This window comes from Sceloporus occidentalis, unplaced genomic scaffold (assembly GCF_023333645.1).
Source record: "Sceloporus occidentalis isolate IW3139 unplaced genomic scaffold, rSceOcc1.0.p SCAF_148, whole genome shotgun sequence".
NCBI lineage: Eukaryota > Metazoa > Chordata > Lepidosauria > Squamata > Phrynosomatidae > Sceloporus > Sceloporus occidentalis.
The window spans coordinates 1,577,827-1,595,247 of record NW_028317128.1 but is presented as its reverse complement, the minus strand read 5'-3'; the positions used below and the strand labels follow the sequence as shown (position 1 = coordinate 1,595,247).

Here is a 17,421-nt window from a genome sequence, read left to right as displayed (position 1 = left end):
CGGGGCGAAGTCTCATTTTGCTGGGTGGGGATCAGACTTGGATTTTCTCTACTTGGAAGGATTTCCGTTTTTTTTCGTTTTCATGTTAACTCTTTCTTACTCTAATGCCCTCAGCCAGGGCAACGGGCAGCCCCAGACGTTGGGGTTGTGCAATTTTCAGATAATTCCTAGAAGGCGCTGCTCGTCGGTCCTTCTGTCCAGCTCGGTTCTGGAGTCGGTAAACTCCACGGGACTCTAGAGCCTCTCGTTGGGGTCGGACGGGTCACTCCAGAGCCAAAGGCAGCATTTAGGGACTCCTGGGCCTTATAGTTAAGAGTGCAGACAGAGTAAGGTGTCGGCCGCCATATCAACCCGGCTGAGGTGGCACCAAACCAGCTGATCGCACCCACTTCCCGACCATTTAACCGTCCCGGCCTGTCTTTGTTTTAAGTTTGTTCCCTAAACAGTTAAAGTAGAGTTGAAGGGAGTTGGTCCTGTACATTCTCACTGCATGTAACGCCTGTCATTTGTGACGTCTCTGTGTGACAAGGTGGAACTCTATGGAGGGAGGTCTCGCTCGAGAGAACGCAAAGACAAAAGGGCCGTCTGTGGTGGGCCATCAGAAACCAGCAGCCGACGTCACTCCTTAATAACTCCCATCATTACGAGGCATGCGTATCGCTATCGGACCCCCACCCACTGCTGCCCCGCTGTAATGGCAACTACCCCCTAAAATAAAGCCAATGTAATTGACTCAAACACAAGACATTAGTATGGAGTATGAATGCGTAAGGCCCAGGCTCCTCCAGATTGGGAAATTACTATGGCGACCCGACATCCACCAGTATCCATCACCCCATTTCTGTCACCAAGTTGTTTGCCTCCAGACAGGAAGTGCTGGCATTTGATGTCATATCCTGGCAATCACTTTCATGTAGCAGCCGTATAGCGTGACGGTATCCCCTATATTTATGCCCAGATAGGGGCTTTCAGGCGTGTGCTGGCCAGGCGTGTGCTGATCACTTGTGTTACATGCTGGTCATTTCAGCAGCACCCCGGAATCTGGATGTATACTTTTTTTTGTAATTTTGTTGTATATTTTTCTGGATCATCTGGAGATACTTTGTTTTTTTATAACACGAGCCGTGCTCTGGGGCCGGATACGGCACTCTCTCTCTCTCGTACTTTGCACACTTGTGAGCTTTGTTTAGTGCACGCGCGACACTGAGTTTTCTTTGCCCGTGGAGTCTGGGTGGGCTGCGCCTTTTGCCCCCCCCCTTCAGTGGGCTGTGTATCCTCCTGTGAAGAATGTGGCCCCAGAAGAAGAAGACTGGAGACCTGCTTTCCACTGTGGCCCCAGGAGGCCCTTTCACTCGCTGATGATTGCACGAGCACCACAAGCTTAAACAACAAAAAAGTAGCTATCAATAGGGCGCAAAGCCCCACCCCCAACACTAACCACACCCACTTAAATAAAACTGCTCCTCTCTAGCCATTTGACTTGTTGGCCTCCAGCGCATGGACCGCCCCCCGTGGAGCTCTTCCTGTCTGCTTTAGAAATGGATCTTTAATGGAATCTTCTGGGTTGGTATGACGGTGGGTACCGGTTGGTTCTCGTGACATTACGATACCTTCGTGTTCTCCCCGTGTGCGTGTACATGTGTCCCCCGGGGGGGGGGTGAAGTCATTTTTCTTTATTTCGTATGTTTATGCTCCAAATCTGTGCAACTTTGTTCTTTTGTTAATTCAGACCTGGGAACGGCAGATTGTATTTTGGTCACCAGCCAACAATTACAGACTCCTTCCCTCTCCCAGGCCGCTCCAGACATGTTTGGGGGGGGGGGGAGGGGTGACTTTCAAGAATGCAATTAACCCTTACAAGACGTGCTGTACAAATACATCCCGGAATGACGTCGCCGGGTGAGACCGTGTCTGTGAGGCGCTCGGAAACCCGGAGGAATGGGATTTAATTAGTTTAATTATTTTGCTATTAACCATTTAAGTCCCAGACATTCCTTCCGCTGCCCACAGGGTTTAGAGCGCCCGCCAAGTTTAAGCGTATAGCCGGCAGCGCTCTGTTTGCACTTCTGGGCAGAGTGCGTCTCGGAGCCAAGGAATTCAGAGCGCAACAAAAGCTCCCAACATTCCTATAGGAGTTCTCTCTCTCCCCGCTGCCTCTCTCTCCCCGCTGCCTCTCCCTCCCTCTCTTTTTTTTTTTAGGGGGGGGGGTTGTGGGGTCTTTTGCAGTTTTTTTCCACATATTTTGGCCTCTCTTTTGCAAGAGGCGTCTACCGCTAAGGGAAACGAGAGCGCCAGCGGAGAGAGTGAACGAGTACCCAGGTGATTTACACCACAAGCCCGTTATTACCCGCCAACCCTTAATACCCCGGAGCCAGCACGGAGTGTTTAGAGGCTCCTCGAAGCCCTAGATGACCAACACCCGATCCTCCCTGACCGTCGTCACCCGCGGCTTCTTTAAAATGCATTTTTGGTGACAGTTTGTTATTTAAAGAGACGTCTCAAATCCAAGAGAGCGAGGCGTTAGGGCCCGGAAGATACAGAAGTGATACCCGCTATCGATCTCCCTGTTATACGATACACGCTATTGGCTGTCAGTGAGCACTTTAGCGCGTGTGCAGGAAATGTATTTAAGTACACTTCCTGTTTCCAGCAGCGCCAGCCCCGGGGAGGAGGAAAGAGAGCGCACACTGCTCTGTCCGAGCAACGTGAACTCCGGTATACGTTTTTTTTAAAATGGGGACCAGACTGCCCCTTTAATGCATGACATCACTTCCTGCTGTCATTAACCTGACGTCTGGAGGTTAATGCCGCCGTATTACTGAGGGATTCATCATCCCAGCGATCCGGGGAGCCCTTAAACTGCATTCCATACCTCCCAACAGTCCCAGTTTTCACAGGACGGTTATTCTAATAGCTGCTCAGAAGTCCTGCCTGTGCGGGCAGCGGGAAGCACGGAGGGGACAAACGCCCAGACCTGGGAACCGTCAAGACCCGAATCCTCCGCTGGGCAGTCCTGGCCGCGTCCCGCAGGGGTAGCCTACAGGTAGCCGGAGCCCAGAAGTTCCCAGGTATGCAAATGTTTAAATTCCTTCACTGTATCAGCCTCTACCACTTCTGCTGGGAGGCTGTTTTAAATAACATTATATTTACTTTCAAGTTTGGAAAAATAAAATAACTTTTTGTGCTGAAAAAAAATACAGTGAGGGTGTTAAACATGCGCGGGATAGACATACGGCTCCTGAATCTAAGACGAGACCAACGACTGATTAAGGTTTGAGTCTTTACAGCAGGAGAGACGGGAGACTAGCCGGGGGCCGATGGGGGCCGATCTGCCGGCGGGATCTGGGTTAAATGTTACACCTTTTTTTTTTCTGCTGCAAACAGCTGTTTCCCAAAAGGCTGCATCTGGGACTCTGCGGCAGCCAAAAGCCGGAATGCAGCAATGAATTCTGGGTCTTTTAACCCTTTCGCTGCAGACTTAGCTCTAAAATCACCACAAGGTTCGTGCGGCTCGGACTTAGCGAACGTAAAAAGCAAAAAACTAAAAATAGAAAAGAAAGAATAAAAAGCAGGAAGAAGAGATGAGGAGAAAGAGAGAGAGAAGGAGCGAGAAAGCAGCATTAAGGGGAGCTGGGGAGGAGGCACTGGGGTGGGATAGGGGGCAGGGGCACTGGGGTAGGAGAGGGAGCAGGGGAAGGGGCACTGGGGTGGGAAAGGGGGCAGGGGAAGGGGCACTGGGGTGGGAGAGGGTGCTGGGCAGGATGGGATGCTGAACAGGAGGGTTTGGGGTGAGCGATAAAGGGAGGGATGGAGGATTATAGATGGAGAGGAGGGATACATTCTAGAAGCGGTAGGATGGAGGAGAGGCGGGATACAGGTTAGAAGGGGTGGGGTACAGTTAGAAGGGGTGGTATTAACTGTAGAAAGGGGTGGGATATAGTTAGAAGGGGGTGGTATTAAGTGCAGAAGGGGTGGGATATGGTTAGAAGGGTGGGATAAAGTGTAGAAGGGGTGGGGTTAAGTGTAGAAGGGGTGGGATAGAGGGGGAGGAGAGCTGGGGATTTAGGATACTCTCCCAGCCCCGCAGCCCCTGTAGAAGAATCTCTTACAGAAGGAGAGGAGAGCGAATCCCTGTCTGCACCAACTCACCACCCCCCGACGCCAACATGGTAAGCCTGGGCCCTCTCACCCCATTCACCCCCTGCTGGGGTCTCCCCCCTGCCTCATTGCCCTCTTCTTGCCTCCCCAGCTCCTGAGGAGTCTGCCCTTGCTGGCCGCGCTGGCCCTGTCCTGCTCCCAGGCTGTGGTATGTACCGGGGATACTGTGGAAGGGGGTTAACCCTTTGCATGCAGGGTTGGGGAAATGCTGTGTGAAAAGAATGCTTAATGCCCCAAACAGCCTGTCCCTGGCTGAGAGTGATGGTAGTAGTGGGTGCGCCCTAAGAATGATCACTGCCCACCCCAGGGCTGTAAATGGGGCAATTCACAGCTAAGGAGTTTGAGATGGAGTCACCTCGGCTGCTGTATGAGTGTAACTCCTATCATCCGCAGCTATTTCTGCCTGCCTTATTATAATGGGAGTTGCAGTAAGCATTGGCCAGATTACCCTCCAAGGGGCTGTAAGCATCACGGCGAACCCATCTTGGGGGTATTTGACTTGACTTGTTTGTTGGATGGCAATTCTCATCACCCTCAGCCAGCCAATAACACATCGATGTGTTCCCAACGAGCCCAGCAGGCCTTTAACTCCAGTGCACTAAACCAGCTATTTGTATACGGCTCTTATCTGTTGTACTGCGCCGTGGTCTATGCCGGCGCTTCCCAAAGAAACGGATAAAACATTTCCTATTAAATAACACGGTCCCGTTATTTTAACCCCGTGAGCTGCTGCAGGTCGTAGTCTTTTACCGGCCCTGCCGGGACTCTGCCGGCTTTAGTAGGAGAAATTGGAGTGTCATTGACATGGCAGGCAAAGGGTTAATTTGCAACCCCCTTTTTTTTGTTAACATGTCACGGCGGCAGCGAAGGGGTTAAGTATGTTTTATTTTCTTTAAGTGCCGGCTGAGGCAGATGGCATCAAACATCAAATAATTGCCCCAGAGGGGGGGGGTCTGCAGGATTGGGTTTCAGCCATAAAGTGTTTCCCATAAGTCGGCCATTCATTGTTAAATACCCCCCAGGGGATTCATTCCAGGGGTAAATGGGGGGGGGGCAAAAATCTGTAAAAAAAAATAAAAAATGTAAAAACCTTAACCGTTTCATTGCCCCAGCGTTTACAGTAATTGAAAACAGGTCCGCAGGTCCGAGTCTTAAACCTCCAGACAGGGAATGAGGTCATAAAGAAAACACGCGGGGCGCTTACAGTGAACAAGCACTTCACCCCCCCAGGCTGGGGCAGTTGCTATAACAACAAGCCCCTGGCAGGAAGTCGCTCGTCTGGCTCGCGTTATACTTTATTTACACAAAGGAAAGGGTTATTTAGTGAGTGGGCACTTTAGACTAAACCCCCCCCCCAAACATGAAGGGCATACTCTGCAGCGCTGTACATCGCCGATCAGACCCGTCCCGGGGGCGCTAATACCCGGCATGAGCCGTAAAGTAACTGCATTGGGGTAATTCTGGGGTAATTCCGGAAAAAAGTTTAATAATTGGGAATTCCTGGCGTTCCTATGTTGCTCTGCCCTTGGCGCACAAAGGGTTAAACCTACGCCTGCCCTGGGAAGATACTGTATTGGATTTAGCAATCCAGGGGTTAATTACACGATGCGATGGCCAAATACCCCTCCTCTGCCACTGTTACCCTCCTTCGCCCCCCCCAGGCAATGACGGGGTACCTGGAGATCCTGATCGTTTAAAGGGTTAATGGATTCTTTAAATATGATGGCCAAGGATGTAGTCTGGATTGTAAGCTCTTTGGGCCAGCAAGAAACTCTCCCTGCCTCTATAATGTAAACTTAACCCTGTGATTACCAGTGCAGGGTGCAGCTTTTTTTGGCACTAACATGGTTAAGTATCAGCAGATGGGCCCCCCCCCCCGGGAGCTGGGGGGCCGCCCCGTGTTGCAGGGGCAGTTTGTCCCGGTGATTCAGCAGTTGGCGGATGGGGCGATGGAGTCATGGCGGGTGGGGTGCCTCGCCAGCTGTGTAACGGGGCGTCTGCAGCGTAGTGCAGCCAGATTGCAAGCTCCTGGGGCAAGTTAACCCTTTCATGGGGCCATAAAATGTCAGTCAGAGAGCCCCTGGGACAGCTGGAGTGGGTCTGTTTAGCGAATAAATAAGGATGTCCGTGGCGGCCCCCGGCTGTGTGTTTTAACACATAGTTGTGTAATTGGTAGAGGCTGTCCAGGTGTGGGGCCGTGACACCGCTCTGCAAACACAGCTGTAGTGTGTCCCGCGTGTGCCCCCCCCCGTGTGTGTGTCCCGCGTGTGTGTGTCCCGTGTACTCATTCCTCACCCTGTGTGTGGTCTGCCTGCCTCTCTGCCACCCCCATGAACCTCAGTCAGTTGGCGGCTTATTCTATGGGGCCATTTGCCCCGGAGCCTCCACTCACTGAGGCACGGGCTGCCCGGATCTGGGATAAGGATGGTTAATATAGAACGTATTGGCGAATGACATCATCAGTGTAGTTTCCATAACAGTCACCTTGAGTAATGACCTCATACATTCTAATAATAATAATGATATTGGCCCCAAAAACACATGAAAGGAGGGCAGCGCCACATGTATGTGCAGAACATATATGTGCCATTTCTGACCAACACGCCCTTATATGGCAGTAAATTGCCCCTCTTCCTGCGCTGACCCCTTCAGCACGATTGTAAGCTCCTGTGCGCAGGGTCCTCCTCCCCATTATTTCTGGAAGTCAAACATGTAATAACACATTGTACAGCGCTGCAGAGTATGACGGCGATATATAAATATGTAGATTAGAGTAGTGCGTACAGTTCTGGGGAACCCAGCTGCAGAAGGATATTGACATTCTAGAGAGAATTCAGAGGAGGGAGGATAGAAGAGAGAGACGGAGAGACATTTTAATACATAAAGGACGGGAAATGTAACACTAGAGGCTGAGACGGAATGTACGGGGATTTTACTTTACTGAGGTGGTGCATAAGTGGAACAGCCACCCAGCAGAAGTGGTAGAGGGTAATACAGTGAGGGTATTAAACACGCATGGGATAGACATACGGCTCCTGAATCTAAGACGAGACCAACGACTGATTTGAGTCGTTACGGATGGGGGCCGGGTTGTTCTTTAGGTTCCTTTATTTCAGATCTGCTGCATTTCTTCTTTCCTGATGTTTAGTTGGGAAGCTCTGCGGCTGAGAAGGGGTTAATACCGAGCGAGAGATCCCCATAGATTCATCCTGACCGGGGGGGGGGGGGGGGGGGGGGATGCTTTCACTGGCTTCACAGAGCGCCCGGAGGGGACATGTAGGGGCAGGTCTGGGAGTCCCAGCAGCTTCCGGGCAACAAAATATTTAAGTGCAGGTTAGGGTGGGACGACCCCCCCCCCCCCCCCGTATATTTCTGAATTATCCTGAAGAGCTAACAGTCATTATACTGCCACAGTGTTATGTCTCACACCACCAATGCTGGGAATCTGCTCCATGCATCTACCACCAATAGCAGGTCTGTGTAGCCCTCTGTGCCCAGGGTACTCTGTTTTTTGAGACGTACCCAAGTGTCTCAGTTTAGTTTGTCCAGTCCCTTTTTAGGATCTATATCCATCAGCGCTTCTGTACTCCCCTAATGTTATTTTCTGACCAGCTCGCCTCCTTGTACTCTCTCTGCTGGGAGGCAGTTCCACAGAACTACCCTTCAATCTGCGGGGGCAATCCCTGTGCGGTGGTTTCTGGCCCCCGCGGTGAAAGTTCACATTCCGGCCGTTACAACATTTGGTTATCATTAAAACACTGAAGAAAAAATCCCCAAACTGCTCCGCCAGACCATGATTAACACATTCACTGCCAGTGCAAGCAGGTCACAGCAGTCTGTCCCTCGCAGCGCAGGACCAAGCGCTTATTAATCATATTCATTGTTTGGTGGCATAGGGGGTAGGAGGTAAGTGGAGCAGCCTCCCAGCAGAGGTGGTAGAGGGTAATACAGTGAGGGTATTAAACATGCATGGGATAGACATACGGCTCCTGAATCTAAGACGAGACCAACGGCTGATTAAGGTTCGAGTCGTTACAGCAGGATAGACAGGGGCCGCCGGGGGCCAAAATACAATTTACCTGAACTTTTCAATAATACCTCCGCGCCGTCACCTAGATCACTGGCTCACGCGGGGTTACTCGAGAGATGGGGGGGTACGATTTGTAACCCTTTCAGTGCTGGCGTTGAATGAATGGCTTCGTCGCTGCCGTCTCTACTTTATTCCTTCAAAAAATCCCTCAACATCGCACATTAACCCCTTTCCTCCCATACATCGCACATTAACCCCTTTCCTCCCATACATCGCACATTAACCGCTTTCCTCCCATACAACATCGCACATTAACCCCTTTCCTCCCATACATCGCACATTAACCCCTTTACTCCCATACAACATCGCACATTAACCCCTTTCCTCCCATACAACATCGCACATTAACCCCTTTCCTCCCATACAACATCGCACATTAACCCCTTTCCTCCCATACAACATCGCACATTAACCCCTTTCCTCCCATACAACATCGCACATTAACCCCTTTCCTCCCATACAACATCGCACATTAACCCCTTTCCTCCCATACAACATCGCACATTAACCCCTTTCCTCCCATACAACATCGCACATTAACCCCTTTCCTCCCATATTCCTTTAGCTCACCTTTCCTACTCCCTCTCCTGCAATACTTTTACCTATTGTGTAATACACCCTAACTCCCTCTAGATTGTAAGCTCCTGTGCGCAGGGCCCTCCTCACTTGTTGTCTCTGTTAGTCCATTTGTTATGTTATGTAGTACTTGTTGTGTCCTGTCTACCCGTTGTACAGCGCTACGGAATATGATGGCGCTATATAAACCAATAATAATAATAATGCTGGTAATTGTGGATTGTAGCGTTAAGCAGACGCGCGCCCGATCCCGGATCCCCGCTATATGCAGGATTTCTATTTTAAAAGCAGACGTTTCAGACATCGATAAGGAGACCCGTGAGGTTTCGGTGAGAGGATACAGACCTCCTGTGCCTGCGCGGGCTGTCTAGACGGGTTTAACGTTCCTGGTCTCCGGGGACTGGGGGGCTGCAGCGAGACCACCTAATGACGCTCTCAGCAGATTAGACGGAGCGCGGGGCGACGTGATCTGCATTCCTGCGCGTTCCTAATTCTATTTATGGTAACGATCCCTCTGCTTAACGAGCGAGCGGATTCACCAAGTGGGTAGTAGATAAGTGGAACATCCTCCCGGCAGAAGTGTTAGATATGAATACAGCAGCCATGCTTTCTAATGTGTGTGGTCTCCCCCCGACCCCCCCGCACCCCGGCTGTACAAACAATTTGTACAGCCTGATGTAAGCGGGACACGGACACGACACGCGTGTGCATTTGGGGCTGGGGGCATCACGGGGGGGGCCTTCCTGGGCCAATAGCCTTCGTTTCTCCCACATATTAACCCTTTTATTTTATTATTACGGTATATTATTGATTTATATAACGCCAACATATTCCGCAGCGCTGTACAATCGATGTTCAGCTCCCATGGTCCTCAGTCGGCCGCATGCTTTGTGGTACATGTTCGGTGTATGCAGAGCGTGTTTGATAACATCCATCATACGTGACGCGTGTTTCCTGCCTGCGGACGTCACGCCGGGGCCCCTTTAAGGATCATGGAGCTGCTCTACTTGGCGGGCTGTGATTGGACAGATCCTGGCAGGACTCTGCCCTGTGATTGGCCCACATGCTCCAGCTGTGTGATGGCTGCCATGTTCACTGCCTTCCTCGTTAACCCTTTCCGTGGCGGCTCTGTGTATTTTATACATTTCTCTGTGTTTTCACTTTAAAACTAAATCGTTTCCATGCCAACAGCATGTGGTGGGGTACATAATTCAGTACACACGGGGTTAATACAGCGGTACCGTGAGAACGCTGACAGTTTTAACCACTTCACTACCAGATAAACTCTAGCCCTTAGATTGTAAGCTCTAGTGACCCGGGTTCCGATTCGGTGTTGTACCGCGCCACGGATTCTGTTGGTGCTATAGATATTAAAGATGAGAATGATGCGTACAAACAATATAATAGATTGTAAGCTCCCGTGGGCAGGGTCCGCTTTCCCTTCTTAACGTTTTAGATCTTTATGGGTTTGCGATTCATTTGGTAATCTGTGGGGGCCACGGAATCTGAGGGGGCTTCAGAAAGAAAATGTGAACTTTTTCTGGGAGCGTTTGGACACATTTTAGGCATCTGGCGGCCCCCGTATTTGTGCGTGAGAATCCCCGCCCCCCGCTCCATGTAATTTACACGTATGAACGAGCCGGATTCCTGGGACATGTGGAGCCCATCAGAGCGAATGTCACGCCGCAGACCCCTGAATCCTCCGGCCTCTCCGGGGGTCTAACGGATTCCTCCTGTTTAATGCGGAGATTCCTGGAGGGGAGAGTGGGGGAGAGGAGAGCGGTGTGTGGCCCCTGGGATCGCAGTGTGTGGCCCCTGGGATCGCAGTGTATGGCCCCTGGGATCGCAGTGTGTGGCCCCTGGGATCATGGCGTATTGGGCCCTGCAATCTCTGTGTGTGGCCCCTGGCAGCACAGTGTGTGGCCCCTGGGATATCTTATTCTTGGGAATCTCAGGGTTAAGGAACAGTGTAGCAAAAGTTAAGTCCTACATGTTACAATCTGTGCACGCAATAAACCCGCGTAACAACATGTATGTTACCCCCCCATATGTGTATCCAATGGGATAACTGCCTTCCTTCCTGCTGGGTGTCGGGAGATGACGTCATAGATCAGGATACCCCACTGACTCTAAAGCTTACTGGGCCGTACTGGACTGTGAGACGGATATACTGGTATCGGGGTCAGTGCTGCCACCGCCTGGCCGTCGCTGGTAATGCAGGAATTTTCACCAAATTGGATTGTAACTCTTGCAGCCCCATCACACGAGCTCCGCTTTTGCCCCTGGGTATCCGGGGGGTGGGGGGGGGGGGGCTTGGGCAAATTAAAGGGATTAGTTTTTTTTTTATGTCTTGCTGTTTCTCGGCCACCAATCCGAGCTTCACTTTCTCAACAGGAGGAGTCCAAGAGTAAGTCGAAGGTCTGCGCCAACGTGTTCTGCGGAGCCGGCAGGGAGTGCGCCGTCACCGAGAAGGGGGACCCCACCTGTCTGTGTATTGAGGTAATATTACTGGGGTATTATGGGGGGCGCCGTCACCGAGAAGGGGGACCCCACCTGTGTATTGGGGTAATATTACTGGGGTATTATGGGGGGCAGGGGGGCGCCGTCACCGAGAAGGGGGACCCCACCTGTCTGTGTATTGAGGTAATATTACTGGGGTATTATGGGGGGCGCCGTCACCGAGAAGGGGGACCCCACCTGTCTGTGTATTGAGGTAATATTACTGGGGTATTATGGGGGGCGCCGTCACCGAGAAGGGGGACCCCACCTGTGTATTGGGGTAATATTACTGGGGTATTATGGGGGGCAGGGGGGCGCCGTCACCGAGAAGGGGGACCCCACCTGTCTGTGTATTGAGGTAATATTACTGGGGTATTATGGGGGGCGCCGTCACCGAGAAGGGGGACCCCACCTGTGTATTGGGGTAATATTACTGGGGTATTATGGGGGGCAGGGGGGCGCCGTCACCGAGAAGGGGGACCCCACCTGTGTATTGGGGTAATATTACCGGGGTATAATGGGGGGCAGGGGGGCGCCGTCACCAAGAAGGGGGACCCCACCTGTGTATTGGGGTAATATTACTGGGGTATTATGGGGGGCGGGTAAAAGATAGAAAATGCTAATTTTGGGGATGCAGAGGCCTTTAGTCTTATTTTCTGTTTTTTTTCACAGAAATGTAAAGGCCACAAGAGGCCGGTCTGCGGCAGCAACGGCAAAACCTACCTGAACCACTGCGAGCTGCACCGCGACGCCTGCCTCACCGGCTCCAAGATACAGGTGGACTACGACGGGCACTGCAAAGGTACGAGTGCCGAGCGATTTATCCGCAAAGAGTTCCTCCAATAGTAAAAGGAAGGGCCTGGCTACGGATGCTGGGAGTTGCAGTTAGATCATTAGAAGCCGATCCCATTGGTTGTAAAATATCCGGGATCCGGAGTGTTTGATTCGCTGATCGGGATCTTAATGAATCTTTTCTCTTTTTTCTCCGATGAGCAGAGAAGACGTCGGACGCCGCAGCTGCCGCCAGTCCAGGTAACCCGTCCGCCGCGGATGTGATTTGTGGGAAATCTCTGAAAATAAAGAATATTAGTAGAAACTCAGAACCCCGCGGCAGATCGGCCCCATTCGGCCCCCGTCTAGTCGCCCGTTTCTCCTGCTGTAAAGACTCAAACCTTAATCAGTCGTTGGTCTCGTCTTAGATTCAGGAGCCGTATCCCTATCCCATGCATGTTTAATACCCTCACTGTATTACCCTCTACCACCTCTGCTGGGAGGCTGCTCCACTTATCTTCCACCCCCTCAGTAAAGTAAAACTTCATTATGTTACATCTAAATAATAATGAGATCCGCTGTGTATTAGGGAAGCAGCCGTTTAATCAGCGCTGGTTTTTACCCCGCGGGATACGGCAGGCGCTGCGTGGTTTGTGCCGTGACATCATAATTATTGTTAATGTGTAGCGTGTTTGCATGCGGCTATGCGTGTAACGGCATGTTTGGAGCGGAATATTTGCGTGTGGATGCTTCTGTGTGTGATACTCCAGCCGTGGCCCCCGAGGGCCCCTCCACTGACCCCTCGGATCCCTCTCTGCAGTCGTGTGTTACCAGTCCGACCGTGACGAGCTGCGCAGGCGCGTCATCCAGTGGCTGGAGGCAGAAATCATCCCCGACGGCTGGTTCTCCAAGGGCAACAACTACAGCGAGGTCCTCGACAAATACTTCAAGGTGAGAGGGCCGAGGGGGCCGAGGCCAGGAGCCTCCGTAGTCACGGGAATTTACCCCGTTTACAGGGTGCCCTTGCCCGGCTTCAACAAAGAGTTTTATAGCCCCGGACAATGAATTTAATGGATTCCACCGAATACACAAAGAATAATGTACAGGGTTTGTTTCCCGAAAAACTTCAACCCGGGATCCCCCAATCCTCTGAACCGAGACTTTCACCTGTAATGCAGGATTTAAACACCAGGGGGCGGCGCCTTCCTGCTGCTTCACTCTGTATAATGTATAGATAAATCAGTGACCGGCCCCCTGTATAATGTATAGATAAATCAGTGACCGGCCCCCTGTATAATGTATAGATAAATCAGTGACTGGCCCCCTGTATAATGTATAGATAAATCAGTGACCGGCCCCCTGTATAATGTATAGATAAATCAGTGACTGGCCCCTGTATAATGTATAGATAAATCAGTGACCGGCCCCCTGTATAATGTATAGATAAATCAGTGACCGGCCCCCTGTATAATGTATAGATAAATCAGTGACCGGCCCCCTGTATAATGTATAGATAAATCAGTGACCGGCCCCCTGTATAATGTATAGATAAATCAGTGACCGGCCCCCTGTATAATGTATAGATAAATCAGTGACCGGCCCCTGTATAATGTATAGATAAATCAGTGACCGGCCCCCTGTATAATGTATAGATAAATCAGTGACCGGCCCCCTGTATAATGTATAGATAAATCAGTGACCGGCCCCTGTATAATGTATAGATAAATCAGTGACCGGCCCCCTGTATAATGTATAGATAAATCAGTGACCGGCCCCCTGTATAATGTATAGATAAATCAGTGACCGGCCCCCTGTATAATGTATAGATAAATCAGTGACCGGCCCCCTGTATAATGTATAGATAAATCAGTGACCGGCCCCCTGTATAATGTATAGATAAATCAGTGACCGGCCCCCTGTATAATGTATAGATAAATCAGTGACCGGCCCCCTGTATAATGTATAGATAAATCAGTGACCGGCCCCTGTATAATGTATAGATAAATCAGTGACCGGCCCCCTGTATAATGTATAGATAAATCAGTGACCGGCCCCCTGTATAATGTATAGATAAATCAGTGACCGGCCCCTGTATAATGTATAGATAAATCAGTGACCGGCCCCCTGTATAATGTATAGATAAATCAGTGACCGGCCCCTGTATAATGTATAGATAAATCAGTGACCCGGCCCCCGGTATAATGTATAGATAAATCAGTGACCGGCCCCCTGTATAATGTATAGATAAATCAGTGACCGGCCCCCTGTATAATGTATAGATAAATCAGTGACCCGCCCCCTGTATAATCTGTGAGGCAGACAGAAGGTTAAACAGCCCAACGCCGCCCCTCCCCCGATCCTGGGCAGAAAGAGCTAGACCATAATAGCAGGGGGTAAAAACAAAACATTCCGTTACCTATGGCAACCAATCCTCAAACTATGCCATGATTCAGCAATTCGAGCTCCAGCAGAATCCCCGTCTCCACCTCTACCAGTAACTGCCCCACGTGGGGGCAACTTTCATCCGCAACAGCAGCCTGTTTTATGTTAACGAGTGCCGTTAGCAGACGGGTGAACGCACGCTGCGTGTATATATATATACTCTGTAATATCCCCCCACGGCCCCTATTGCCCCAGTAAAGCCCCCCTTACAGAGTCCCCCTGTCGCTGCAGAGTTATGATGATGGAGATTCCCGCCTGGACTCCTCCGAGTTCCTGAAATTCCTGGAACAGAACGAGACGGCGATCAACATCACCACCTACATGGACCAGGAGACCAACCGCATCCTCAGGTGGGGCGCGGGGCAGACGGGGCGCAGCGCTGGCTTATTATATATACATCACGCCTGCATCACATATCACGCCTGCATCACGCATCACGCCTGCGTCACGCATCACGCCTGCATCACATATCACACCTGCATCACGCATCACGCCTGCATCACATATCACGCCTGCATCACGCCTGCATCACATATCACGCCTGCATCACGCCTGGATCATATATCACGCCTGCATCATATATCACGCCTGCATCACGCATCACGCCTGCGTCACATATCACGCCTGCATCACGCATCACGCCTGCATCACATATCACGCCTGCATCACGCCTGCATCATGCATCACACCTGCATCATATATTACGCCTGCGTCACGCATCATGCCTGCATCACGCCTCACGCCACGGCACCTGTTACCATCAAAACAATCGCGTTTCACCACTTAGTAAATCTACCCCACGCAAAACCGGCTTCTCTTGGGTCAGCTGTTCTTCTAGAATGTTCCCTCTTCTAATTCATGCGCAGCCCCCCCCCCTCCATCCATGCGGTAGAATGACGCCGTGGTCCCCCCCCTCTCTCTCTCGCAGGGGTCTCTGCGTTGAAGCTCTTATCGAATTGTCTGATGAGAACGCCGACTGGAAGTTGAGCTTTAATGAGTTCCTCAAGTGCCTGAACCCCAACTTCAACCCCCCGGAGAAAAGTACGTGCCGCCGAATCCCGTGTAACCCCCTCTGTGTCTGCATACTGCCCCCCGATACCCCATGCATGTTTAATACCCTCACTGTATTACCCTCTACCACCTCTGCTGGGAGGCTGTTCCACATATCCACCACCCTCTCAGTAAAGTAAAACTTCCTCCCATTCCATCTCAGCCTCTGATCCTCTAGCGTTAGATTCCGCTCTCTTGCTGTAACTTGTTGCCCGTTATTAACCCCTTCATGTATCCGTGTTGCAGAATGCGCCCTGGAGGATGAGACCTACGAGGACGGAGCCGAGACCCAGGTGCAATGTAACCGCTGCGTGTGCGCCTGCGGGAACTGGGTGTGCACCGCCATGGCGTGCGAAGGTAACGCAGCGCCACAGATCTTACTCGGGTCTCTTCTGTGTGCGGGGTGGGGGGCTGGTGTATACACCTTTTGGCCCTCAGAGGGTTAATCGCACACAAACCTTGGTCAGTAAAGATATACAGCGCTACGGAATCTGCCGGCGCCATATAAAGATATTCATACGCCGAGTGTATCAGGCCCCAAATGCACCTACCCTCTGCTGATAACGTCGTGTGGCCCTCGAAGGCTGGACTCGGACAGCCATGTTTTGGGGTCTGTTGGGTGATAATTGACTGATTTTTTGTTTCCAGGGAAGGACCTGCAGCCCGAGGAGGAGATGGCGAGATACGTCGACGAGCTGAGGAAACATCAGGTGAGAAAAACCTGGCCAAAATCGAACGGCCTCCCAGCAGAGGTGGTAGAGGGTAACACAGTGAGGGTATTAAACATGCATGGGATAGACATACGGCTCCTGAATCTAAGACGAGAAACGGGCAGTCTGGATGGGCCGTCGGGGGCCAATCTGCTGTCGGGGGCTCTGGGTCTCTGATTGGTCGCTGCCTCTCACGTTCTGTGTCTGTCCCTGCAGGAGACGGTGGAGAAGTCGAAGCGCGTCGGCACCAAGGACATCTAAACAGCGGAGCGGATTCCCTGCGTGGTTGGGGTCGCCCGGACGTGGGATCTCAGCCCTTGGGTGGGCGGGGAATCTGTCAATCACTGTCAAGGAAAATGTAATATTTGTAGGGCATAGGTGCAACCAGAGGGGGTGGGGCTTCTTGGGCCACACCCCCAACCAATCATTAGATCACTTAATCGTTTTCGCGCGGCTCGTGGTCTTTGTGTATTCCCCGAATTATTCTGCAATAAGGCACCCGGCGTCCGTGTGCTGGCGGCTCGGGTCACGTGTCCCCCTGACGCGTAACACGCAGACCCCCTGTTACATGCGGTTACCGGCTCTCCGTGCCCTCGACAAATCGCTGACATTTAAACAGAATGGATTGTGGGAAATTTTATAGACCCGCCCCCTAGGGGATCTTAATGGGGGGCACGTTGGCATACCAGGCTCTGATACACTGCACTGAGTTAACCCCGCGCGCTGGGTGCCTTATTGCAGTTCTGCTGACACGTTTGTAACGGATGCTTTGTGGATCGTCGGGATTGTTCCGTCTGACGGGGTCATCGGGTCAGGACGGGACGGGTGTACAGAGCGCTGCGTGTACCGGGCGTTACCGGCCCCTCGGGGCCACCGTACCGGTACACCGCCGGCTATCCCTACATCGTTCCGCTGGCCCAGTATAAAAGCCGACGCGACACGGTGCTTTGTAATTAACCCTTACAGTACCCCCACATTGCTGTGGCCTGGCCACGTGGGGGTTAACAGGGGCGGATTGTGTTAATGGTGCTATGTTCTTGGAATGACAAACCAGCCCCCCCCGTTTAGTTTTGCGGATGTAGACGCGGCCGTTTTATTTGTATTATGCACCCCTCCCCCACCCTC

At 51.6% G+C, this 17,421-nt stretch overlaps 1 protein-coding gene across 1 annotated transcript; it reads left to right on the top strand.

The window, feature by feature from the left end:
* The first annotated feature begins 1,886 nt into the window (after nt 1-1,886).
* Nucleotides 1,887-16,557, top strand: LOC149280747 (follistatin-related protein 1-like). The gene is made up of 13 exons (XM_089500140.1): nt 1,887-1,899; nt 2,011-2,075; nt 2,915-3,043; nt 4,250-4,303; nt 11,219-11,323; nt 11,996-12,125; nt 12,320-12,355; nt 12,915-13,045; nt 14,768-14,886; nt 15,465-15,577; nt 15,833-15,943; nt 16,235-16,296; nt 16,513-16,557. The coding sequence occupies exons 1-13, from the start codon at nt 1,887-1,889 to the stop codon at nt 16,555-16,557; spliced, it is 1,113 nt and encodes a 370-aa protein (XP_089356266.1).
* Nucleotides 16,558-17,421: the final 864 nt, after the last annotated feature.